This window comes from Callorhinchus milii, unplaced genomic scaffold (genome assembly GCF_018977255.1).
Source record: "Callorhinchus milii isolate IMCB2004 unplaced genomic scaffold, IMCB_Cmil_1.0 Scaffold13, whole genome shotgun sequence".
Taxonomy (NCBI): Eukaryota; Metazoa; Chordata; class Chondrichthyes; order Chimaeriformes; family Callorhinchidae; genus Callorhinchus; species Callorhinchus milii.
The window spans coordinates 16,004,369-16,031,353 of NW_024704754.1; the positions used below are offsets into that span (position 1 = coordinate 16,004,369).

The following is a 26,985-nucleotide window of genomic DNA, read 5'->3' on the forward strand; positions in this document are numbered from 1 at the left end:
ACTTCTGTGAACGTTCGGGATGCGAAACTGCTAAACAACCCTATTAAAATTGAAGAGAAGAGAAAGCAAGGCTTTCAAATTACTGAAATGTGAAGATGTAAGTGCATATAGCTCAAGATGTCGCACTTATTCAGTGTGACAATATATCATGCTATATTAATTCTATAACATTATTATCAGGCTCTTTGCGCTGTAGAAAGTCTACCGGCTAATTGAATCAGGTCAGAGTGAATTCAGGAATAGATGCGGGACCTGAGGACGCTTAAAATAATACAATTATGATCTATGTTGTCAGAACAGGTAAAGGCTGCCGAAAAGATTGTTCTGCATTAAATCTGCTTAAACGCCAAGATATGCTGGTCGCTACCTGAATTGAGAAAAAAAAACTGAGCCACTGATGCTCAGCTACCAGGACTCGCTACTAATTACCTGCAGCCCAGTTGCTGAATGAATGTATTTGGAGGTGTTTTCACTCTGTTAGTTGTGAACTAATCTGATCACCGTTCAGACGGGGAATTCAACCATTTTGCACCTAACCCCTTTTGAGAGCTTTAGCTCCTCTTCACTCCTCCCTTCCCTCCTCCCCAGTCGAAACTGCGGCAATGTAGGGAGCTTGTTATTTTCAGAAATATGAGGTTATATTGGATCATCTTCATTTTGTGCTTTCCATCACTCCAACCTCCCACCTCTTCCCCAACCCCCACCCCTCCAAACACCCCCTTGCAGCTTCTGAACGCTCATCGTTAGACACTCCACATTGTTTGCAGATGTTCTTTAGATTTCTAATAATAACTCTGGCGCGTTTCGCGGTGAAAAACTTGGAATTTGCTTTCATCCCGGTTTGAGTGGCTCATAGCACCCACTTGCCTGCTGTTCGGTCGAGACATTGTAACACTGGGTGAAAATAGCTCGTGTGTTAATCATCTCTTCTTTAATAAATGATGTGCTTGATGTTAATGAGTCCAGTGGATAACGGAAAGCAATTGGTGACTGAAGACTTGCATCAGGTTTGAAAGCCTCCATCTTCCCCCATACATAGTCTCCCAGTGAACCTCCGCCCACATCTCGACTCGACTTGTCACAATATACGGTTGGGCCTGGAGGCAACCACTGGACTTGTTGACCTGCAGGTAACATTCACGCGCTGGTTAGCGAGGCTGCTTAGCTCAACACAAACAACGCGAGCTAAGACAATGTCATGTAAATCATGTATTAGTGTAGCTCTCTATCCCATCTGTCGCTTGTTGTGGTGAATTTCACCATCTTATGCGTTCCTCAGTGAGCTCAAATGGATCAACTGATCACACTCTATGTCAATCTATCTGAATAGAAAAATTATGTTTTACAAACCAAAGCTTTGTCCGTGAGAGAACGGCGTTTAATTCACTCGTTAGGAGATAATAATAATAATAATCCTTGCATTCGATACAGCGTCTTATCACGTCTTCGGGACGTTTCAAAGCACTTCACAGAAAATACCGTAAAGTGAATTGGGCGAAATGCGGCAGTCAATTGTGCACAGCAGTGTCCCACAAACAGTTCTGGATTAAGTGACTAAATTATTATTATGATTTATTGATTTTTCTTTTAAAAGGATTAGTCGATCCACCAATTGACTAACAACCGGGTTCCTGCTCACTGCTAGGTAAACAGAGGCGTGCGGAGTAAGGAAACTTAGGGTATCGAACCCACGTCTCAAAGAGCTTCACAGAATATATTGTAAAGTGGATTGACTGAATATTTTGTAGGCAAAATATTAAGCGAGATAGTAAGGAGCAGGTTCTCTCTTATCACAGAGAAATATGTCGGTAGTTACTCTCAGTCTCCGCATGCCTTGTTTTCCTTAATAGTAAATGTACCTTCTGCGCATGACGTACCTTTGTAGTGTTACATGGAATTTACCTGTCAATTTAACATAATGAACAGTGAATACAAAAAAAACATCTTTACAAAACAACTCTTGTCCCTTGCTCTGAATCTGAATCTTAAACCATTTCTGTGCATGAATTGAGATGTCACATTCCATTCATAAAGAGCTAGAGACACGTTTTGTTTTTTTCGGAAGGCTAAATTGTATCCTTGGAAAGATACCAGGCTTGTTTCAGTAATGTGAAGACTATTGTGCTCCCGCAAGAGATTGTCAACACTTGGAGGAACAATTATTTGCGGACAAGAAATTTGACGTTTTTAATAAAGCGTCTTTTATTTTTTTCGGTGAGGGGGGGGAACATGATTGCAATTCCCTTTTGTAAACAGGACGAGCTGATTCTGAGCAGACAGGCCCATGTGTTAGTTCATTATTATTAAAATATTTTCAGCTTCGCGAGCAGCAATTTTTTGACAAATTAAATGTTCCACACACATATTTGCTGGGGAGGTGCACAGTGTGCACTGAGTAAAAGCTGACAATTCATTTATAGAGTGTAATTCGCGGCTTCCGTGTCTTCTCTCTGCAGTACATTTACATTACTGAAGAGGTTTGTGTGCACATCACACCAGAGGAGCTGGTATTCAAGGAAGGAAAAAAAGCTATGTTGATACTGCTCGGATCTCCCACAGGTCCAGTAGCTGTACAAATGGCATACATTTAATATACAGCGATGAACATCTTGGCTAGAAAAGACACACAATTTTTCCGACAATGTTCCTACACCGGTGCTCACTCTTAGGTTCTATAATTGGGGCAATCGTTCCTGTTTTGTGCATATCATTCACTGGTGCACTCAATCATGTTTTATACATTAACGGTGCGTTCAGTCTGCTTATGCACACAGTCAACACTGCCGCGTTTAATCCTGTTTTGCGCAAAGTCAGTATGAGTTCACTGAATGTGTATTTATAGGCGGACACAGAGGCTAATTCATGCCCAGTGATATCCCACAAAGAGCCATGAAGTGTATGACTGATTTTATGAGGGGCATTGCTGTCCAGGAGAATTATCTTACCTATGTAGTCAGTCCTGGGGCATTGAGCCCAGTTGTGGACTGTCAGGACTGGGACAGTCATTTTACAGGTTGGTTTATGCCCTTTAACGCAAGTTTAATGATCCAGTGACTCCTGTTTTATGACTGGTTTGTCCTTTCTGGCCTAAATTGCATGTTATTAGATTATTTTGTTGTACATGTGTTTTTTTTTACAAGATCTACAGACAGGTACTTCCAGTAATGACTGGCGTTGCTGAGTTTTTCCTAATTATGAAACACGGCATGAAGAACTCCTGAAGGCGCCCATTATTTTTTCACACCTATAGAAATATAAACAGGGCGACGAAGCAAGCAGTGAAATTCTCCTCGTAGTAGCCAGGCTCGGAGGCATCAATCACAATGTGTTTCAGGCATAAATCAATGTGTGGTTCCTGCACTTCCAGCTCGTAAGCTGTTCGAAATGCTTATTAAAAACTACTTGAGTTGCACACTAAAATCCATTTTGCTCTCGTTTGAAACTCGCCGTTACTTTCAACCTCGTAAATTAATAAGGAACGTATTTTCGTGGTTGAGATTAACTAAGTGCTGGCGGATAGCAGCCCTGAGCTTGTTTACTGTAAATTACATCCCGCTATTCTACACCTAAGGCCCGTGTAAGCCATCATTCTTTTGCCACCTCGCTGTGAAACTCTGATTGTTAAAACCGTGCGGTTACTGCAACAGCTCTTTCTGCTTTCAGTGCTTCCTGAACCTTCTTCCTTTCCACCTCACCCACTTTCCTAATTGCTCCACAAGCCCAGGTCTGGAGTCAGTGAACTGGTTCTGGGTTTAAATGTCAACGGATACAACGGGAATCTTAAGATGATGTTCGACTTCACTGTGCAGTTACCTCTCACGCTGCTGCCTTCTGTGGTCGGAGTTCCAGCCGTGGGCTCATTGGCGGCTGACTTGCACCCTGAATTCCTACAGTCGCTTGACCCGTTGAGTCTGTACCAGCTCTGAGAGCAAACTGCTCATTCAATCCCGCTGCCCTGCATTACATCCCCATATACCAACACAAATATATAATTACTGCCTGAAAGGGCAGTGGAAACATATTCATTAACAACTTTCAAAGGGGAATTAGGTAAGTACTTGAAAAGGAAAAGTTTGCAAGTCTATGGGGAAAGAGCGGGGAATGGGACTGATTCCAAAGAGCCAGCACAGGTGTCACAGGTGTGATGGGCCAAATGGCCTCCTTCTGTACTGCAATAATCTATGATTCTATGACTTGATTAGCAGCTTTCACAACGGGAGGACGTCCCAAGGCGCTGGACAGTCAGGGATATGGACCTGAGCAGGGGTGGGGGTTGGGATCAGGGAGGCAGGGAGGGTAGGAGGGTGGCCGAAGACGTGGTCAAAGAGGAGGGTCTTGAGATGTGCCTTGAAGGAGTCAAGGGAGGGAGCGAGGCGAAGGGAAAGTGGGATGGAGTTACAAAGGGTGGGGGCAGAGGACTCTGAAGGCCCGACCGCTGACGGTGGGGTGGAATGGGCGGGTGACATGGAGTAGACCGGAGCCTACTGAGTGGAGGGAGCCGACAGGTTCATATTTGAATTTTATCTTAACCACCTTACTTGGCAAGACATTTTACAACCCAACCACTCTCTGTATGTGTAAAAAAAACAATGCCAGAGATGTAGAGAGGAAATCATTTGAGAAGCCAAGTTTCTCCCCTGTCTAATTTCCCTGATGTTCATTAAAATATCAGCCTCAAAATACAGCAGAAGAAAATGTTTGTACAGTGAGATTGCGACGTGAGACTAATCCCAACCATTTTAATGGAAATTGCTCTGTCGCGTAACCCACTAAATTGACATTATGCAATTGCAGGAGGGAAGAGTCCAAGAAAAAAGGCACAGCTTTTAGTCATTTAAAGATCAAACAGTAGGTGTAATATTAATATTTATTCTGTCATTGTTACATACACTCGTAGAATAAATCTCAGCAGTGAAAGCGCAGAGTTCCCTGCTTATTGAGGTTTAAATACTCTCATTATGTTGAACACGAACAGGGTAAGTGGTGAAATGGTCACTCTGTTCAATCATTTATTTACAAAAGCCGATCTGTTTCGTCTGTTGCGTCACCGCAGCCAGGATAATCTTTCGATGAAAAGGGTAGCTCACACTTATTTACAAGTAGATAGATGTCCTGATATTGTCACTTCTCTTATGTTTAAGACTTGAAGTGTCTGAGGAATAATTTCGCCCACAAAATACACAGGTCAATTCACTTTACAGTATATTCTGTGAAGTGCTTTGAGACGTCTCAAAGACATGGTAAGGTGATATGTCAAATGCAAGGATTATTATATTTATTAATTTCCCCCTCCTTAATAATAACTCTTGCATTAGAAAAACAGGCATCAACTCAATGATAAGCTAAGCTTCCAGTTCCACATATTCTCATTGTTGATACTTAACAAGATCCCAAGCTTGGTTTGGATGAAGACATACATCACTTTGGCCCATCAAATCTCATCCCCCCCAGAAGACCACCCTACCGGCTTCTCTTCAAGGCATGCATCAAGCTGTTTTTCAAATGAGTCAGAATGTCCAGACCTCAACCACACATTCCTGATAACCTGTTCCAGTCATTGGTAAAGAAAGACTTCCGGGTATCTGTCCTGAAATTGCCATTTTGTGACTGTGTCCTATGATCTTTTGGTGCATCCATAATTAAACTTCTCTCCTGATCCTTCAGTTGTGGTCAATTGCTCAATTCAAGTTTGTCATCATCAGCAAGTTGGACATGGATTAACGACTGTTAGCCTGTACCTGTTTTTGTTAGACTAATTACAGCCTTGGATGTCCGTCTTAAACCGAGAGAAAAACATGGCTTGAAGGGCTAAAATCCAGTTACATGGTGTTGCCGCCTGGTAATTCATATCAATGTGAGATTTGTTAAGAATCAGAAATCAATGGTGGTGCTGATTATCAGGAGAGAGTATTGATCTGGTGAGCACCCAATTTTATTGGGTGAAGCAAATCCATTCAGCATCGAGTCAAATCGCACAAATCACAAAGCGCAGTATGGATTTCACTCAAGAAACAAAGTTTTTTTTTTCCTTTTACCTTCCGTGGCTTTGCTAAAAACTTCCTGGACTTGAACCCACTGTTGTTTTTTTGACAACTGTCCTTTTGAAATGTCTAACCTTTGAGCACAAGTGGAGCAATGTTGGCACTGACACCCCGAATTCTTTGCTTCCCAGTGCAGGGCGCACTGAAATATTCTCTGTGATGTGAAGGGAATGAAATCAGACTTCAATCAGAACACAGTCTTTTCAGATCACAGGGAATATTAAAGACACAGCTTCGTTTTAGGGCAATCGTAAAGAAATGAAACAAAGCTGAAATAGAGTCAAGCACAGATGGTTAAACTTAGACGATTGAATTCAGGAGCTCCCCTAGCATTCACGCCATTGGATCTTTAACACTGCCCAAATACATATAATAATAATAATAATAATCCTTGCATTTGATATAGCACGTTTCACGTCGGGAGGACGTCCCAAAGCGCTTCACAGAAAACACTGTAAAGTGAATTGACTGTATATTTGTGGGCGAACGTGGCAGCCAATTGCGCACAGCAATGTCCCACAAACAGTCGTAGATTGAAAATGACCAATTTATTATTGTTTTTGGTTTTGGAGGGATTATTATTAGGCTCTGTGTGGAGTAAGGAAACTTGCCCAAGGTTTCGCCCTCTGCCTGGAATTGAACCCAGGTGTCTCACTTGCAAAGCGAGTGCTCTAACCACTGAGCTACAGGACTCCACATAATGAAATGGCATGAACCATTTTTAATAATTAGGACTAAAATGACTGTGATTGACAGAGCAAATTTGTCCCATACAAATGAGATCTTGTTATTGCAAACTCTCTCTCTCGTGTCCCAGGCAATCTCTTACTTCCCTATTTTCACCTTGTCAAGTGATTCTAACCAAACGGAGGAAAAGCATAAAAAAGTTATGATTACCGAAATAAGATGACGTCTCAAAACCTAAAAATAATAAAACCCCTCGCGTTGGAAATAGTGCCTCCTCATCCCGTCAAAATGTCTCCAAGCGCTACACGGGATTCGCAGTAAAGTTCAGCGAACTGTTGGGATAAGACGACCGCCAGTTTGAGCACGAGCAGCTGTGGAGTGAGCGGTCAAAGCCTTTTTAAACTGGGGAGGCATTGCTGGCCGAGGACACATGGAGAAACCTCCCCCTCTCGAACACTCCGTCTCCTAAGCCTCAGGAATTAAGTTCCAGCCGATCATACCCGATCTGATCAGCCACGTGCATTAACCGTAAAATCCAATGTACTTGGCTGGCTCCAACCAGAGTCAAAATTGCCCACCAGAATTTATAGTGGCCAGCTGTCAAAAATCTTCAGCCGTGTCCCTGCGGAAGGCACACCTGTCACTCGAAGCCAAGAAACTCCTACACGAACAACACTTGGCATTTAGAGCAGAAATAGGCGAGAATATGGTTCTCCCCCCTTAAAGTGACAATTTATGGCGATTGCCGCTGTGTCTCAGTTGTCTTTCGTGACATTGTTATAGGAAGCAGTAACCTGGGAACCATTCTGCTGTTGTTATCAGATTTCACAGAGGAAACAAATCAAATGGGGAGACGGGGGGGGGGAAGAAACCTGCGCTCAGACATTCTTACAAATAAATCATGTGAAAAAAAGCCGAAAGGAGTCAAATTATGCAGTGAATAATTTTCAATGGGGGCGGTGGGGTGGGGGTTGGGGGGGAATAATAGATAATCAAGTAAAGAATAGGATACAGGATGGGAAGATGTAACAGAAGTACTTCTTTCAGAATATCTTTGTTAATATTCCGTTTATTTTAGTTCTGGATATGATTAATATTGCTGAAATAAAGATGCTCTCGACATCTGAGCAGCAATTTTACTGGAATAATACTGTAAGCCCCACACGTCAGGGACATTGAGTTCACAATTTAGACTGACAATCGAGTGCAGTGCGAGGGGAGTGTTGTGCTATCTGAGGTGCCATCCTTTGGATGAGATTAAACCGGTTTCTGAGAGACTTTGCTCTGCGCAAACTGGTTACTACATTCGCCTACAAAAATGCAGTCACTACATTTTCGGTAAATCCTGTGATTTGCTTTGAGATGTTTCGATCATGTGATAAGGTGCTATATCAAAAGATTATTATAATAATATTTGAGTTTGTTTCGGTGTTAAAGGCAGTTAAATATGAGATGACGAAACGGGGGGGGGGGGGGGGGTGGCATTTCGATTCTCTTCCTTAATTTTTAGGAGTCCACTTTCAGAAGCTGGGAAGGAGGAGGATAATGGGTGACACAGCGATGGTATGAATGTAAGAGAGAAATGCCACGGGAAAAGGCCATTCAGCCTATCAACAACTAATAATGCCCCTCGAAGTCTTTAGCACGCTTCGAAAATGTGGTGAAGCATTTACTAAACCTGGTGACAGATCGTCAATTCTGCGTAACCCTTTGTGCGGCCTTGAGAGGTTGCCAACCGTAGAAACCTTGGATCCTTCTCTGTTGTTTAACTGAAGAGCCAATCCTCTCCGTTGGACACATGAATGCACAGCGCAGTTTGGGCTGCCTCCGTTCCTAAGTGCGCTCATTGATTCAGTGTACTCCCAGATTCATTACTTACAATATATTGGCATTAAAGACTTTCTGACAAATCTAAATAAGATATGTTCTGCTTCGTTTCGCTTAACGCTCTCCTCTTTCCCCTCGTCCCCTTTTCAATCAATTCCACTTGTGCTCATCACCTTGTCCAAGAGCCCAATATTCACAAGGAGGGCATTTAAACCCCTGGAGGCACCACATCCTGATACCCATCAACTGATGTCCTCCTCCCTCGCTCCACAACTTTAAAATTCTCTAAAAAATCTATATTTTTGGCAATGCTCTCGGTCTAGTGCACTGGCTCAAATCAGCCGACCGTCTCGCTTTTATTCAGTGACCAATATTTGCCTTTGATTCTTTTCCTTGAGAAGAAGTCCTATATTTTCTGGCGACTGAGACAACAGGCGAGGAAACCAGTTCAAGCTCTTCGCCAGTGGCTCCGTGTGTCTGCCGGGTACTGACTTGGCTGTCAATCGCCTTCTCCACACGCTTGATCATCTGTGCGGCGACTGAGAACACTCCACCGCACGGCAGACATGCTATGCTTGTGGCCCGGATTATCCGATCCCTTTCATATTAAAAATAAGATCTCTCAAAACGCAATCTACGATGTGCGTCTCGCAGGATTTATGCCGTTTAACTTCCCTAAACCAAAACAAAAGGAAAGGCGCAACAGAGAACGAAAATCGATCAGCCCACAATCAAAGAGGCCTGGTGGCACGCATTCATTATGGGGCTCTTCAACTGTGACAATCAGAGTGGTAATCAACGTGTCACGGGCTAAATTGTGTAATAACAGTAAATTACCTGCGCATTTATCGAGGCATATTTGTTTTTTCTCATTATAACTTAGACAACAGAGTGATAAGCGCTGGCTGAAATTGCCCACTTTCGGCTCGAAAGTTGGTTCGAATGTATTTTTAGTACAGCGGATTGGTTTGCGTGTTTAGCACAGCGTGAAGCATTGTGAAGCTGGTTGTCTTCCGGGATGAAGTTCATAGCAGCTGAACAATGTTGAGCTATTGTGCAAAGTAATGGTGAGCCGCTTTAGCCGGAGAGATTTACATTTCCGAGCTTAAGGGCAAGAAATGTATGTGACGTTGATCTTTGTACAAGAATGAATCCTCTGAATTATCCCACCTTCCCCCCACCCCGCCCCCCACCACACACACACACACATCACTATAATGTAAGTGTGATCATCCAGGAAGGAGAATAGCTGGGAGTCTGAGAATTGACAGCCCTTCTGTCACACCATGAAGTCACTTTGCTCAAACCATGCAGAAGATTTTATAGCAATATCGCAATTCAAATTCACAAGATGATGGGGCGCAGAGCTTTACTCTCAAGTTTATTAGAAGCGGTACAATAGTTGTGGTGACGACAGTAATCTCGTTCCGGCTGCTCCATTTCCTGAACTGTCTTTATCTGACACCGTTCTATGTTTATCCTTACAGTACCTTCTATACTGTGCTTTATCAGCCCCCTTCCCTTAGCTATGTTAGCTCGGGTGAAAACCCTTAAATGTCCAGCGCCTCGGGATGTACTTCCGACGTGAAAGGCGTTATATAAATGTAACTTTGCTGTTGCTGTTGATATATCGACCCTGTCTCTTACACAGTGTGATATCTACGCTCTCTTACTCTCTACACTGTGGTATACCAACCCAGTTTCTTACATTGTGTTGTATCCGTCTGTTAACATTAGGTGGTATTCACACTGTCTCTTGCACTTGGCAATGTTATATCCATTTCCTGCTCATAGTTAGGAACCAATTAGGAATAAAGCTCCCTGCCTGAACTGGGATGTCCTGTGGAAATTATCTTTAATATGATTGTAATGAGTTTTGTGCCGTATTAGTGGACAGAGAGGTGATTGAAGCACAAGTTTAGTCATGCAGCGCAAATTGCACTGCAAGATTCATTATGACTATTGGCCAATAAATGGTGATGGAATCATTGACCTAACATGAGTGATCTCAGCAACACATCTGTGCCGGTGCAATTGAAATCAAAACCCACAACCAGTTTCACATCAGAGACTCACACCAGAATTTTAAAAAAAGCTTCCTACATCTACGAGATCTGAGCTGTGATTATCCAGGGAACCTCACAGAAGTCGTATCGACTTGGGACCATTCACTTAATTTAACTTATGCAGAGTATGAGTTGTGTCAAACTTGCAAAGAATATAAACTCTTTAAAGGGACTTGGACAGATGTATGATTTAGGCGATTGTACGATTGATACAAATCATATTAATGTGAGTTTTACTGTAATAATAATAATGCTTGGATTTTATATAGCTCCTCATCACGCTGTTGAAAGTCTCAAAGTGCTTCACAGGATTTAACTGTAAAGGAACTGTCGTAGTGACTGTGTGTTTTGTAGTTAAACAAATATGAAAATGCATTTCTCGTACACAGACAACTCCTTGTATTGCCCTCAGGTATCACAGTAGTGATTTTAGCACAGATTAAATGATGGGGTCCTAATGCTTTTCAGGATCATAACTCTTCCAATTACTTACTCCACCATGCTGAGTCACAAACATGAGAGAAGTGATGTGAATGTGAGCCCTCCAAGTACAAATATAATAGTATTATCATTTTTTATAAGTAGTAGTATTAATAATGACTAATTATTATCTGGAGGATTTTGGCAAAGGAAAAAAAAAACTCCCTGCTCTTTTCGAATAGTTCCATGGGATCTATCTTGTCTACCTGAACAAGCAAACATAGCTTATAATTATTATTATTATAGCTTTGAAACGTCTCAACGTCTTGGTAAGGCGCTATATCAAATGCAAAAATTACTATTATAAAACAGTCAGCGATCCAAGCTCCCAGCTCTCGCACACTCCATGACCAACACACAAACCCAAATCACTGCCTTGCTTATTCCTTCCAGTGCTTTTACTTTTTCTCAAGAGCTACTGTGACCTGCAAACACTTTCTCCCAGGGCTGAACTCACTACGTATTGACGTCATGATTCTCACAAGGTCTTGTGGGCCGTGAATTTTATTTATTTCAGAACTGAGTACAACAGCCCAGTGTGGGAGCTTTCCGCTCAAGTTTATTAGAAGTGGTACAATAGCCCTGATGATTACACTCATCTGATACAGCTTTGTGTTCTGTCTTTATCTTGCGCTGTCCATAGTTTATCCTTATGCTATCTCCTACACTGTGCTGTGGGTACTGTGAAGGGGATTCGTAAGGGTTAGAAACATATAGGTAATTATTACACAGTTTGGTGTTCCACTCCCGTCGGTATCTCCATCAATGTCTCCCCACCTCCCTACCATTCACAAAAACATCACCCACTAATCCTGGCACCTAATGGATCACGGCATTGCCTGATTAGCAGGAATCCTGTCTTGACATGCCTTTTAAAGTCCAAAACATATGCGTATAAACCACTGTGGAAAATCTATCAGTAGCTCATTACCCACTTGATATCCACAGGTTTATCTCAAGTCTCTGGCAGGCCTGTCAAGGCACAGCTCCCGAGGTTCCTGAACCCAAATAAATGCCTGTTTATTCAATGCTCAGCCTCAGAGTCTTGTACCAAACACCATCAATTGTGTCCCCATTACTCAAGGATGTGACACCCCATCACACAAAGCTTACTTTGCCGAGTCTATGTCTCCAGGAATGAAAGGCAGTTTGTAGGTATCCATGTATGCACTGACAGGACACCGTATGAACAGTGCGCTACAGCTTCTCAGATCTGTATAGTTATTCCAAACAATGTATTTCTTTTTTTTTTGCTTAGCCATCTTGGGTTGCATCACAATTCAGGATCAGCAGATTCATTGAGTTGCATTGATTTCTCCTGCAGTGAAAACCCATTACCCTTACTCGAAACTAAAATTGACAAACTGGATGAATGTACCCCATAAATGCCGTTTCAACACTTGCACACGGGGACAGAATGACGCACTTGTTCCGTTGACTAAATCGCACACCGTGTAAAGGTATCTAAATGCACCTGCACATTTCTTCCAAGATGGAAGTTTGGGACCACCTTCCTGAGAGAACACAAAAGACGTTGCAAGTACACGAGTGAGTAGAGAAAAGCTTTCATTGTGAGTGTCTGAGAAAAGATTGGACCTAAAACTCCTGGGTGTTCAGCTCCCAGCTGAGACAATGTTTGCAGGTGAAATCATCACCGTGGTGAAAATGTACAGTGATATTGTTTATCGGAAGGACTCGAGCCCTAGTGAGGATAAATAGCCCGACTCAAATTGAAGCAATCTAATAGCACAAGACACAAATCATAGGGATATATAACACTACAATGGGGTCTAAATTGCAGCGATTCACATGGGTAATTCCTCAATATTCACTCTCGTAAGTGGTAAATAGGGACTCACTCTTAACTGAAAATGGTCGCTTGTCAGAAATGAATTGCAGCAAGTCAGTCCATGTCAGATCATTTCAGTTGCCCAAAGGAATCCCCATTTGTAACTTGGAACCATTATCGAGGAAGAAATGCTACAAATCACCAGCGATTGGGAGCCTAAACTCTCGCAGTCTACGATTCGAAGCTGAGCGATATATCGCACGCAGGGCGCAACTCGTGCCGTCTGAGACAGGAAGAGAGAAACATAGAGAGCTTTCGTTGTAGAGGAAAGGAATTGACGTGGGAGTTCAATGCAAGCTACTTCATCCAATTATAAATCCCTGTCATTATTCTGCAGCAATTGTTGCCTGCATAACTCCTAACATCTATTAGGTCATTTGCTGTTGCCTGACACAGCCTCAGATAGCTTTTCCACCAAAAATCAAACAGGGGACTTGCTTTCTAAACTACATTTTCCATTCCGCAAGGCTAATAGGACCTTCTGAGACCGTGGGAAATAAGAACCATTTACTGAAGAGTGTCAGAATAAGGTTAACAAGTTTACCAACGTGTGTTGAATATTGTGCCCTGAAAGAGGCACAAACTCCATTGATACTAACAAAATTCTCCTATTGTCACGTGAGACAGGGAAGGCCCCCTTCTCCCCCCACCGCCTCCCCACTGCTCCTTATGACTCAAATTAAGACAGGATCATACTCCCTCTTACCCCTGAGACATGACAAGCTCCAAAAATTTCTCTACCAAAGGTAACCCAGATTCCCATTCACGTTGAGACATCCTGAGTTCCCTGTTCTAACCCTACACACGGTACCTGAGCCTCTGTGTGACCACATCGTGACCAAATCATGAGAACATACAAAAACATAATCGAAGGAGAAGATGGACAGAGCCAAAGTTAACTATCAACTCTTTGTGGAGAAACGAAGGTACTGCTCCAGGATCTTGTTACTTTGGTTGATATAGCATCAAACAATAAGATTTTGGGATACATTATTTGGGAGCTCCGTGGACAATCACACACATCCACCTGCACGTCCAAACCTGTACCCACACATCCAAACTCATCCGTGGCACACTCAATATCATGCGTGCGGGGCTTGTTCAAGAGTTGACACTGGCTATCTATCCACGGGCAGTGACCTTCAAGTAAGTACTGAGGGTATTCGCGTGAGCAATCTGCTTCTTCTCCAATAAATAGAATGTCGGTCCTTGGAAGAGTGTGACTGTAACAGGAATCTGTAATCACATACTTGGTCCCTTGGGTCCAAAATGCTCATGAATAGAAGTAGAAAATTACCCAGGCAAAAGATACCTGCTAGCCCGGCTACAAAACAAGCTGGTCTCGCCTGACTGTGAAGATGCTATAAATCAGATGAGCTGGTCAAAGCCTTGGCTGCTCCCATGCAGTCAGCGTCAGACTGTTCCTTACAGGCCAATGCGTACAGAATACAACCACTGGATAATGCCACACTGCTGCGAAAGATTCAATCATTAAGGTCGTTTGAATTAGAGATGAGTGATACTCTCTATTTTCGTGCAAGCTTCAATTTCATGACTTTGTGAGCGTATGGCAGTGGACCGTCTCTGATCCCTGAGCGAAATTGTCTCAGCGAGTGTGAATGTGTTCGAATCTTCTCACAGCAGTGGGGTCAGTCAGGGACTTTACCCAGCACTGACTGACTGACTGACTGACTGACTGGCTGGCTGGCTGGCTGGCTGGCTGGCAGACAGACAGACAGACAGACACACACACACACACTCTGGCTTGCGGCAAGATACCCAAGTGGTCACGCACCGAGTCCACCTCCTGAGTTACACACAAACAGATTCGCGGGACAGGTAGGAGCCTTTCGAAACGCTTGCCATAATACAACATGCAAGGCCTCCTGCCAGAACAAGCAAACGGTGCTGTCCTTTACAAACTCGCATGTAACACTGGCTCATAGGAAAGCAGGAACAGGAGTAGGCCACTCAGCACATTCGGTCATTCTATTGGATCGTGGCTGAGCTGTACCTCAACTCCAATGACCCGCCTTCGCCCCCGTATCCCTCGATACCCTTGCCGAACCTGACACAGCACACGGCACAGCAACACGCACAGTGCAGAGAGAGAGAGAAAAAAAACCAACCGCTGCAAAAGTCAAAGGACCCCAGGCAAAAAACACAAACCACAATAAACCGCAGCTCCAGGTCCTCTCGAGGCGTGACAATACTGAAGGCTATAGTACGGGGCTCGGCTTCTCAACGCACATACCTGCTTCATCATCAGACTCCTTCTCGTTCTCTGAGTCAGTCAGCGTGAGGGCCGAGTTCTCTCGGCTTGACAGCCCTGAGCTGCGTCTTGACTTGATGCCCCTCCCCCATAACCTAATAGCATGCTCTGGAGAAATGGCACCTTCAGTGTCGGACTCGGCGTCGCTCAGCGAGTATCCGCGGTGGAGCAGTCCCACGTCCGGGCAGTAAGCCGTGCTTCGGTGAGGGGAGGGCTCACAGATTCCCAGTTCTGTCAGCGTGAAATTGGCTCCTGCGTACAAACAAAGGGATTGATAATAATTCTAGCCATCATACTTCTTTTTAAAGATACATCACCCTTCCCTATTGGCGGAGGTGGGCAGCAGAAACCTACTCGGGTAGAGAAATAGAATCAGAGCGTGTCACAGCACAGAATGAGGCCATTTGGCCCATCGCGCCTCTTTGAAAGAGCTACCCAATTAGCTGCACTCCCCCGCTCGTTCCCCCTAGCCTTGCAAATGTTTCCTGTTCAAGTAGATATCCAATTCCCTTTTATTCTTTATTTGTTTATTTGTAACTCGGTCTGTCCAGCCCCCTGAGACGTCCTCCCGACGGGAAAGGCGCGCTTTACAAATGTGATTTTGTTGTTGTTGTTGTTGTTGTTGTTATTTATTTTTATTTGCCGCCGCATTTCGGCCACAAAATGTACAGCGATTCACTTTGCAGTGCATCCTGTGAAGCGCTTTGGGATGTCTCAAGCACGTGATAATGAGCTATATCGAAAGGATTATTATTATTTTTGCATTTATTTATTATATTTTATTGTCTATTAATTTTTTATTGGCTGTTCAGCTTTGAGCCACTCGGCCAATTCCAGCTTCGACTTGTGAGCTCTTCATCTTGTGGTCTGCACTACGCTGTAAAATAACAGTGAACACAACGAGATCAGCGGGTCTATGCATAGAGATTGTGCATTGCCTGACTCTTTCATAACAAAGGTGATGTTCTGCATGTCTTCACCTGTAATCACTTGTGATACACTCCATTTACTCCTCAGCACAACACTCTCTCACATAGTTTGGACCCCCGAACATTAAAAACACTGATGCATGTTTCACATCCTTCAGTGCAACATTCTCTATATCTCCCACATCCCTCATTGTAACACTATGGTATATAGCTCACGCCCTTCCCCTCAACACTCTCTATTCATTGCTCTCACTCTAGCACTCTGAGATAGACAAAGCCCTTACTGCAAACTGTGATAGATGTACCTCGCACCATTCAAATGCAGCATACATAAGGGATAAAGGAATAGAGTGGTATGAGAGGGGAATAGGAAGAGAGGGATTTGGAGGGGTGTAGAGAAACACTGGCACGGACTAACTGGGCTGACTGGTCTGTTTTGGGGCTGTGCAGTCTGTGTAACACAATGTAATTCTCTATATGACCTGCACACTTCTCTGCAGTAACCTGGAAGATTGTGTGATATATCCCGCGCTGCACCTTTCTCTGGTATCGAGGTCAAATGTTTTGCAATGGGGTTCACGAATAGAGTCTCGGTGCCCATAAAGGTTAATCCTGGCAGGAACCCCAACAACGGCCAGGACTGCCTAAGACACATCGAGCACTTCAGGGCTGGGGGTGAACTAGCAAGTGATGTGCTGACGGGGAGGTATTTGTAACGTTAGCCTTGGCATTGTGCTCCATCACTGTCAAGCGCTCTGGAAGGCTACACTGCGTGAGGGGAGCTATATAGATGCAAGTCGCTGTTGTTGTTGACCTGGTTCAGTCCAACATTTTGTAGTTGTCGTTTCCCGTTAGGGTGAAACGTTGGGCAAGTTTCCTTACTCCACACGCCTCTGCTTACCTAGCAGTAAGTTGGAAACCGGTTGTTAGTCGATCGGCGAATCGTTTTTCCAGGAGTAATATTTCTTCCAAAAGAAAGATAAATTGGTGACTCAGTCCATGACTGTTTGTGGGGACGCTGCTGTGCACAATTGGCTGCCGCTTTTCACCCACAAAATAAACAGTGAATTAACTTTACAGTATATTCTATGAAGCGCTTTGAGACGTCTCGAAGACGTGATGAGGCACTGTATCAAAATGCAAGTCTTGGTATTATTATTAAGAAAAGAACCCTCTTTTCACGGAGAGTCAGTCCTTCAATACCTCTTCAATGCACATAGTTTGATCAAGCTCTGTGGCTCCCCTCAAGCACTGGGCTGGTACAGACTGCAGAAACTGCAATGAACACACCTGTGTCAGTGATGCAGTAGTAAAAGAATTGTCCACATGAAGCTTGCCCTCATTCCATAGTGGCAATTTTTAACCTCTCCAGGGTTTTGCAGCACTTAAATCATTACTGTTTGAAAGCTACCGGCTGGAGAGTGTTATGTCTGCAGATCTGGTAACATTAAGAGGTAATGTGTAATGTCACTCTAAGAGAATATACGGCTAATACTTAACATTTAGTAACTCATCTGTCAACCTCCCAAAAGATTTTGCACTGTCGATCTATGGATATAATAATGATGATAATAATAATCCTTGCCATTGATGTAGCATCTTATCACATCGTTGGGACGTCTCAAAGTGCTTCACAGAATGTACCGTAAAGTGAATTCACTGTACATTTAGCGGGCGAAACGCGGCAGCCAATTACGCACAGCAGCGTCCCACAAACAGTCGTCGATTGAGGGACCAATTTTTTTTTTTTTGCATGTTGGAATAAGCAAGTGGAATAAGCAAACCTCTTTATTACACGGCCTCAGAAGCACGAAGGTTATGAGGAACCAGGGAACATAATGTGCAAAATCTCGAGAGCTCCCATGTCTCACAGGGATCGAGCCGAGACTTGGAAGAACTGGCTGTAGCCTTTTCAGTTCAAACCAATGCAGTCACTGAATGTAATAGACTGGGTGAAAGTGGGGAAGCCAGGAAAAACTGATGTCTATAACCAGAAAACAGAATCCTGAGTTCTGGTGCAATTTTGCAAACCAACAAATGCAACAGAGTTGTTTCAATCACCAAATTATTATTATATATACATACATTTTTTGGAAGGGATTATTACCCCTGGAAAAGCAATCGACTAGCAACCAGGTTCCTACTTACCGTTAGGTAAACAAAGGGAGGTGGAGTAAGGAAATTTGCCTAAGGTTTTGGTCTTCCCGGGAATTGAACTCGGGGTCCCCTCGCTTGCGAGGCAAGTGCTATAACCATCACTGTATCAAAGCCTGTGAAGGCATCCATTCTATGCCGTGGGGTGGCGGGTCAAGCAGTTAACATTTATGACTCCTTCAATGCGAAGGGGGATGTGATATGAAAATGGACAAGATAACTGAAGAATGTCCCACTGCAATCTGTGCAAGAGTATATAACCTGATAAAAGGCATGTTTTCAGCGCCAGAAATCAGCGAGTGGGCGAGTCAACAGATCATCACGCGACAGGTTCAAGAAGCAAAGCCACGTCACCTCCATTCGGTAGCCTGACTGACAGTCTAATTCAAGGTCACGTTATTGTCTGTGACTTTCTGGGTAACAAAGCCGGAGACAAATTTTATGTGGAAACAGCCAAAGCTATCAATGTCCGCGGAAAATCGAACCGAGTATAACACCGGTAGAGCTCAGGGGTGAACAGGATACGTTCTGTTCAAGGTAGAAAACCATTGGAAAACAACGCAGAACACAGCCTGTTCTTGTGACAAGCAAATACTCTGAAGGCGGAATCACTTACAGCATGTCTGTATTCCCGTTAAACAACAGCAATGCTCGGCGCAAGTTACAGCATAAAGTGGCAGCAGAAAGCAATTTTTCCTTAAATTTTTCCTTAAATCCAAGAATCCAACCTTAAATTTTGAATTACAGGTTAATAACAGCTCGAAAGTGTGATAGACAAACAGAAGGCGAAATCCACCAAATTGTGTGAAAGCAGCATTGGGTTGTAACACTTAACGCTAATGAACGGGAATCACTTTATTAATTATTATAATAATAATCCTGACATTTGATACGGAGCCTTTCACGTCAGGAGGATGTCCCGAAGCACTTCAGATTTACTGTAAAGTGGAGTGATTGGGCGTTTTGTGGGTGAACTTTGAAGGCAGATTTTGGGGGAACATGCAAAGAGCTAATAAAAGCTGCTGACAAGCAATTTAGAAATCACTAAGCAAAGGTTCCAAACTAAATTGTTTAAAACAACCTTAATGTAGCCTTAGAGAGCCAAATAGTACACTTTAGACTTTGGCCATTTCCCAAATGGCCTTTTTGCCCTAAGTAGAATGATAGAGCCATTGTGTGGATCTACAGTTATTCCACACAGAATACTTGCTGAATGGAGGCAGAAACACAACATATCTGAGACTGCGATCAAGTTGTACTTTACGGACCACAAATGTATTAAAGGGATAATGAATGAATCAGATTAATCTCAAGCCTTACATTCATCTTGCTGTAAACCCAAAGTACTGGTCACACTACGAAAACAGATTAAAAAATGAGCTGTGACACATGAAAAGTGTTTGAGAGCCTTGGTACGCCCTCCTGACGTGAAAGGCGCTATCCAATGTAGTTTGTTGATGCTCTTTGAGCCACCAGACTGTGTCACCAGCACAGCAACAACCTGTAAAACCAACCAAATCGGAATTTGTCTTGGCCCAAATGTTATGAAGATGTTTGCTAGTTTTCAAAAGGCATCCATTGAAAACCATTGAAGAAGTTGTGCCCATATGTCTTACGTCAAAAGTTTGGGAATTTTACTGTCAGTCAGGAATCTGACAAGTGCACTTGATCAGGCAACTGCTGTACTTCCAATACACATTATGTCGGCTATTTGTTTGCAAGTTTCATTTTATTATTGCCACTGGTTCAGAACACGATCTGAAATAATATAACGCAACGAGCAATGACCAAAAGTATTTAGAAGATGTTCAAACAGTAATTGATGTCTTGTTTACGTGGTGATCAGATGAACAGAACCAAAGACTGCTTAAAGGTGCTTTGGGGGAACACAAGAGAAAAAGGAACTTGCAGATAAACCATGCTAAGTGTCGAATTGGGCTCAGCGCAATATGTTATCTTCCGTCCTGAGTAAATGTTAAAGGAATGGAAAAACCATTACCGAGACGGAAAGGCCAATTGATAAATAAACTCTTATGACAATTCCTCACCAGAGTTACTTCCTTCAGCAAATTTCTAGCAAATGTGTCAGCTGGGAGTGTACCACTCAGATGTCTGTTAGAGAAAGAAACAAAGTGGAATAGAGAGGACGTCCGAGACAAGAAAAGCTTCAATAAATTGAAGCAATTAACAACACGAGCACCTGTACTGAAGTAGTTTGATGCCACATAAAAGGGTCAAACGCTGTTGCTAATCTGTCGTTTAAGCAGCTTTGCTTCAAATAACTGCCATCTTAATGGTGCCTCTTACAAAAGCACCACAGGATCTCGAGCGTATTACAGTACAATACAAATTTACATTTCTATAGTGCCTTCCACGTCAGGAGGACGTCCCAAAGCGCTTAACGTTGACAAAGAAATGTTGTGAATTGTGCATGTCGGTGAGAGATTTCATGAGAATATTGATGGATAGAAACAGGTCTCCTCTGTTCAATGCAGCGCCTCTTCCAATCCAGAGGAGAAAAATGACCATCAGTTTCCGTGGAGAGCTTTTGATCATCTCACTCGTCCCATTCATTCCCAGCTCCTGTTCCAAATCAGATATTTAGCCAGCTTTTGTTTTGAAGGTGGTAATCTATTCATTTGTGGTCTCTCGCTCACAAGACGCTCATAAATCGTGCATACATGTTCAGAGAACAATGCGGGAGTGATTACAAAGAAGCAATCACATTGAAGCATTCACCCAACAAAGAGATTTATGCCTTGACATCCCTCGCTGTTGTATCGCCTATTCTGAAGCTGATGGACAGCACCTTTATTTTCCTTCTCTGCACCTTTTGTTGTAGATTCTGGGGTGTCACAACATGCATTGATGATCACGATGGCTTAAACACTGCGGTTTTTGAGTGTTGACACCTGCAATGAAGGATTAACAGTTGTGACATAATCACTGCCACTTTATTGACTGATCTGCCAGTTGATCACCAGTCAAGAAAATATACTATAAAAATTGGGAAGAAACCTTTTGACTCAGAAATCTCTTTCGTCGACGAATGTGACGATCCTTGGTTTTTTATGGGATAATGAGAAACCAGCTCAGATGTGAGATTGGCTCAGTTGGTAGCTCTCTGCTTCTAGGTCAGAAACTCGTGGGTTCAAGTCCCACGTCCAGAAGTGCTGGGGAGTGCCTTGTCAGAGGTACCATGCTTTGGATGTGCAGTGCTTCGGATGAGCTTAACCAAAGCCCCGTTTGCCTGTTCTGGCGGATGTTAAAGATCGCGCAAGACTATTCGAAAAGACAAGGGAGGGAGGGAGGGAGGGAGGGGGGAGGGAGGGAGGGAGGGAGGGAGGGAGAGGGAGGGAGGGAGGGAGGGAGGGAGGGAGGGAGATTCTCCTGACAACCTGGCCAATAATTCTCTAGATTGATCATTCACTTCATGGCTTTTTGTGGAACACTGTTGGATGTAAATTGGCTGCTGTGTTTGCCTACAAATATATCTATGAAGCACTTATGTGTGAGGCAATTTGAGAAGTAATTATATATAATGCAAGGATTGTTATTATGCGAGGCACAGAATGAACTGCTGTCGGTTAAAGGCTATAGGGCATTGAACGTATGACAGAACAGAGTCAGACACACACATCGCACCTCAATATATGAAAAAAAGTTCTATTCTATAGCTTTTCAACTGTTTTTCAGTTACTCTGGCTCCAGTCTATTGCGTGTTCCACAATCCCCCATCTCACCTTTGGAGGCCAAATTTTTCGGTCCCTACACCCCGTTCTCTGAAACTCTCTCATAAGCCCTTCGCATTGTGCCTTTTCTCCCTGCTTTCAAACCTCTCTGTTTGACCGTGCCTTTGGTCTCAACATCCTCAAAACCCCCCTTCGTTTCCCGTCCTCTCCTTGGTGATTCCCTTCATCTTCGCAAAGACGTTACCCTCTGTGAAAGGAGCAGTGCAAGTTGCTGACCTCAATGGCACTTGATGTCAGTGTATGAGGATATTTAACAGAAGGTAAGCCAAGAACATAGATAACAAATTAATTATATGGAACAGTTCCTGGGGCAGCACATTCCTTGTCCGGCGCCCAAACAATGCTTTGTGGCACAGTGTCTTGGACCAGTAACTGAGCGAATTGCAAGTACCCATTAAAACTATAAAACCTTAGATATTTACAGCACGGAAGGCAACCATTCAGACCATCATTCTATGCCGGCTTTCTCAAGAGTAACCATTTCAGTTCCATTTATCTGTCCTTTCCCTATACCCCTGAAGTTGACACCTTTTCTTCTCAGGCAAACTTTATCTCCCCCTAAGAGGTGATAGCCACTATTCAAAAGGGGTCGTGATGCAAGGTAAGGCGCTTTTGCTTTCTTTGCAATAAATGAGAGTTGAAGAAATTTTATTTTCGATCCGGAAACTTTTGCAAAAGAAAAATAAACTGTGGAGTAATGAAATCCCTTGGACCTGGTTTGTGCTGAGTGGATTCAGTGCCCAATGCAACTAGCAGAGCATGAGTCAACCATCAAGGGTGTTTGAGCAGGGTGTTCTGTGAACTGACCCTTCCAAGTTTGTCCCCCAAGGAAGCGAGACTGTGGACGAGGTAGAGTACAATCATATATAAAAAAACTGTAGCTGATAAAGTAGGATTTGCTTCCTAACTTGTCAGTGGATTCCTACCCTTTGACTATCTGAACACAGTATGCATGGGAGCCGACATTTACTGATATTTACTGCCAAGGTATTTGAGCTTTTCTGGACTTTGAAGAGCGGTAAACCCAAATTATAAGTTTATATCTCTCCCAGTCTGTCAACTCTGGATGAGAAACCTGTCAGGAACAGCTGTGGAGGATTTATCTGTTCTTACCAGCTGTTCTCTCCGGCATAACCCTTGTTTCCATTACTCTAACACTTCAATGAGTTTCATTGATGTAGGTGAGATATTACGACTGCTATCGATTGCTGTTTGAGGGCGCTGTGAGGATAGGCAGGCAGTCGGCCAACAGCTATTTAGGAGCCTTTGCTGAGAGGACAGCACATGGTGAGGAATGGAATCAGTCTTTAATTTCATTATTGCAGAGACCTGGGCAACCTTGTGAGTTATGGGCAGAATGCAGCTTTTAGATGTGGGTCCAAGTTACCATGGCAAAAGCACCCCGCCGGTTGTTTAATTTGCCTCCCAACAAAACACATTCCACTTCGCACATTCACAAGACGACAAGATACAATTGTAACCAAGGATGGAGCAAACCCCTTGGTAAGTATTTAATGTGGTGAAGATTGATTTCAGCGAAACATTCTGGACGATTTGATTGATGCAAGTAGTTTCTAATGCTCAGGCACAAGGTCATTACTGGAACACCCCACACCGAGTTCCCATTCCCCCCCCACCCCCCCCCCCCCCCCTTCCAGTGGCTCAGTCAAGAAAGCCAACGCCTTGGCTGAATCTCAAACTTATAGATTTATTTTGGTCCATTGTCTGTCTGAACACTTGTGGAAACTCATCACCATCGTGAAGAGTGTGGACACCAAACGACTGAGGGTTCCATACAGGTCCGGTTTTCGTGCTGGTTGGGGGTGGGGGGGTGGCGGGAGTCTGTTATCTACCAGTCTGTGCTGACTCAATTGGACAGCAATGATAGAGTTACAATTGGCTTGAGTTAACCTCCCCATCCTCCCTGCTTCGACGTGTGCGTCAGGTGAGGGCAGGAACAGGCTATGATGCGAGGACAAGCTGTCAATGGCCACTAGGGGAAGGGGGAAAGGTATTGGAGTACATCTGGACACCCAGTGTGAGTCAACGCCTTGAAGACAGTTTTCTTCTTAAAAAAAAGACAACTACACTGACCAGAGATTTTAACTGATGGGGTAGGAGAGGGTGGGAAACTATAATTGAGAAGTAGTCCCTTGAGGGTAAAAAGGGTGGGTCAACTGGTAGTACTCCCTCCCCTGAGTCTGAAGGTTGTGGGTTCAAGTTCCACATCGGAACATTGAAATCATTCAGTCTAAGTTGACACTGGAACGCAGTGCTGAATTGTTGGTGGTGTCGTCCTTCGGATGAGACATTAAACTGAAGTCCCGTCTGCCTGTTCAGGTGGACGTTAAAGATCACACGGCACTTTGCGAAAAGGTAAAGGAGTTTCTTTCTCCCAGTGTCCTGGCCAACAGACCCCCCCCCGAATCAAATTAATCATTCACTTCATGGCTGTTTGTGGGCAATTGCCGTGTGCAAATTGGCTGCTGTGTTCGCCCACAAAACACACAGTCACTGCACTTTGCAGTGCAGCCTGTTAAGAGCTTTGGGATGTCCTCCTGTTGTGAAAGGCACTGGACCAAATGCAAGGGATATTATTATCATTATAAAAGGTCATCCATTCCTGAACCAAAAGACAAGTCTTTACTTGTTAGTGTTGTCTCCCTGCTGTGCTCTTTCTCGGGATTAGAACCCAGGGTGTCTGTATTATTTATATTTATGTTAGAACTGATTAAAGTTTGAATAAAAAAAGGCCCCCGGGTGTGAGCTGTGTGAGACGGGAACAGCAGCAATAACCAGGGAGAGAACGGAAAAATAACCTACCAACATCTGACCTTTGGCGCCCGCAGTTACCCTTGAGATTTAAATGTCCTTTTAATTCCACTGAGTTTTACCTTCACTGATAATCCTTCGGAGGCTCCAAAAAATTACAGTGTTTTCAAATAGATGTGGGATAAACTGCACAGAGTGCATTCGCCCATAAAATATACAGTCGATTCACTTTACAGTATATTCTGTAAAGTGCTTTGAGACGTGATCAGGCGCTATATCAATCGCAAGGATTATTATTATTATAATACATCTGAAACACATTAAAAGGTTCAGATAATAGAAACTGCAAACATGGCATTCTGATCTGACAACAACAATATCATTTATATAGTGCTTTTCACATAGGGAGGACAACCCAAGGTGCTGGACATTGAAGGGTTTGCACCCAAACTGGGGGATGGAATCAAGAGAGGTGGAAGGCAATGTGGGGGCGCGGGGGGGGGGGGGAGTCGTTGGGGGTGGGAGGATAACTGAAAGCACGGGCAAAGAGGAAGGTCTTGAGGTGGGCCTTGAAGGAGGCAATGAAAGGGATGAGGCGGAGGGGCTCCGGGATGGAGTTCCAGAGGGTGGGGGCAGTAAGTTTGAAGGCCTGACCATTGATAGTGGAGTAGGCAGGCTGGTGGGTGGGAGGGGTGGGTGGGAGGGTGGCGGAATTGGGGGACGATTACAGTAGGCGAGCCATTTTGGCCAAGTGAAGGGAGCGCTTTTGTTTGGGATAAGAATAAAACCTGCGTTCCTTTGACACCGCACCTCTCACATGGCACCGTCTCGTAACCCTTTGCACAATGAGTCACTTTGAAGTGTGGTGACTGTCACGATATCAGCATGCGTGGCAGCTAATTGAGCTGCAATTGGCACACCCCACCCCACAGCTCACAAAGAGAGAGATACATGACTAATGTTTGGGGGAGGCAGGAGAAACATTGGCTAGGACGTCAGGACAAAACTCACGGCTCTTCTTTGAAATAGCATCATAGGATCTTTAGCATACGTCTGAACCTTCGGAACAGGCAGACGGTACGTTGGTTTAACATCTCATTAGAGAGGTGGCACCTCTGACAATGCAGCACTTCCACGGAACTGCACTGGAGTGTCAGCCCAGATTACGCGATCAAATTCTGGTGTGTACTTAATGCAACAACCTTGCGACTGAAGACGAGAGTGTTGTTAATTGAGCCAGCATATGTTACTGCTTCGAAGCAGACAGATTGTTGCAGAAGCCGTTCTAAATCTAATACCCAGACTTCTGGAATGCCTTGCTGACCTCGTAAAACAGATAAGACAATAAACTCCTTTTGCAAAACCGTTCGGATTTATTAATAACAAAGACGGAACTTGCCGCGGTTAACAGAAAAAAAAAATCTCTCCGAGTGCTTCGCAGGTAACTGCTGTCAAGTGCAGTGACTGTGCATTGGTAGGCAGACGCGGCAGCCAATTTTGCACAAAGCTGCGGCCTGCACCAAAAGCCATGAAGTGAACGACCGGTTTATCAAGAGGACTGTTGCGCAGGGGATCGGGGAGTGATTCTCTTCTCTTTGTGAGCGGTGTGTCAGGAGATTTTTAACATCCACTTGAACCGCACGTGAAGCTGCCTGGATGAGTTTCAAATGGAAGCCATGAATAAGTCAAACCATCTCGTTTTCCCAGCCTGTTATTCCATAGTCACGAAAGGCACGTCGATCAAGGCAGAGAGGAGAGTGGGGCAAGGTCCTAATGTGGGAGATCATGTGGGTCAGAATAATCAGCTCTGAAACGCGAGGCTATGTGGTCATTATACGGAGATTAGATTTAAGGACAAAAGGAGTGATTTTTTTTGCCAGCGGTTGGTAGAATCGTCAACCTTGGTTGTGTGATCATATACTCAAAGAATTACTCTGATGATCCAGGGCGTGTGAAGAAACAGCAGAAAATACTCATGCAGGATTAACCAGCTGCTCGTAATGTGTGAAAAGTCCCCAAATTCCCACGACATTCCCATATCCATTTATGTGAAAGCGTCCCTCAAATCCAGTGTGTAGAGTTATAATAAAATAATAATCCTTGCATTTGAAATAGCGCCATACCACATCTTCAAGACGTCTCAAAGCACTTCGCAG

At 43.8% G+C, this 26,985-nt stretch overlaps 1 protein-coding gene across 1 annotated transcript in view; it reads right to left on the minus strand.

Annotated features, from left to right (window-relative positions):
* tenm2a (teneurin transmembrane protein 2a) overlaps window positions 1–26,985 on the minus strand; it is a 323,556-nt gene that overhangs the window by 284,381 nt on the left and 12,190 nt on the right. Inside the window, 1 exon segment of the mRNA XM_042339902.1 lies at window positions 15,205–15,474. Coding sequence (XP_042195836.1) covers window positions 15,205–15,474 — 270 coding nt within the window.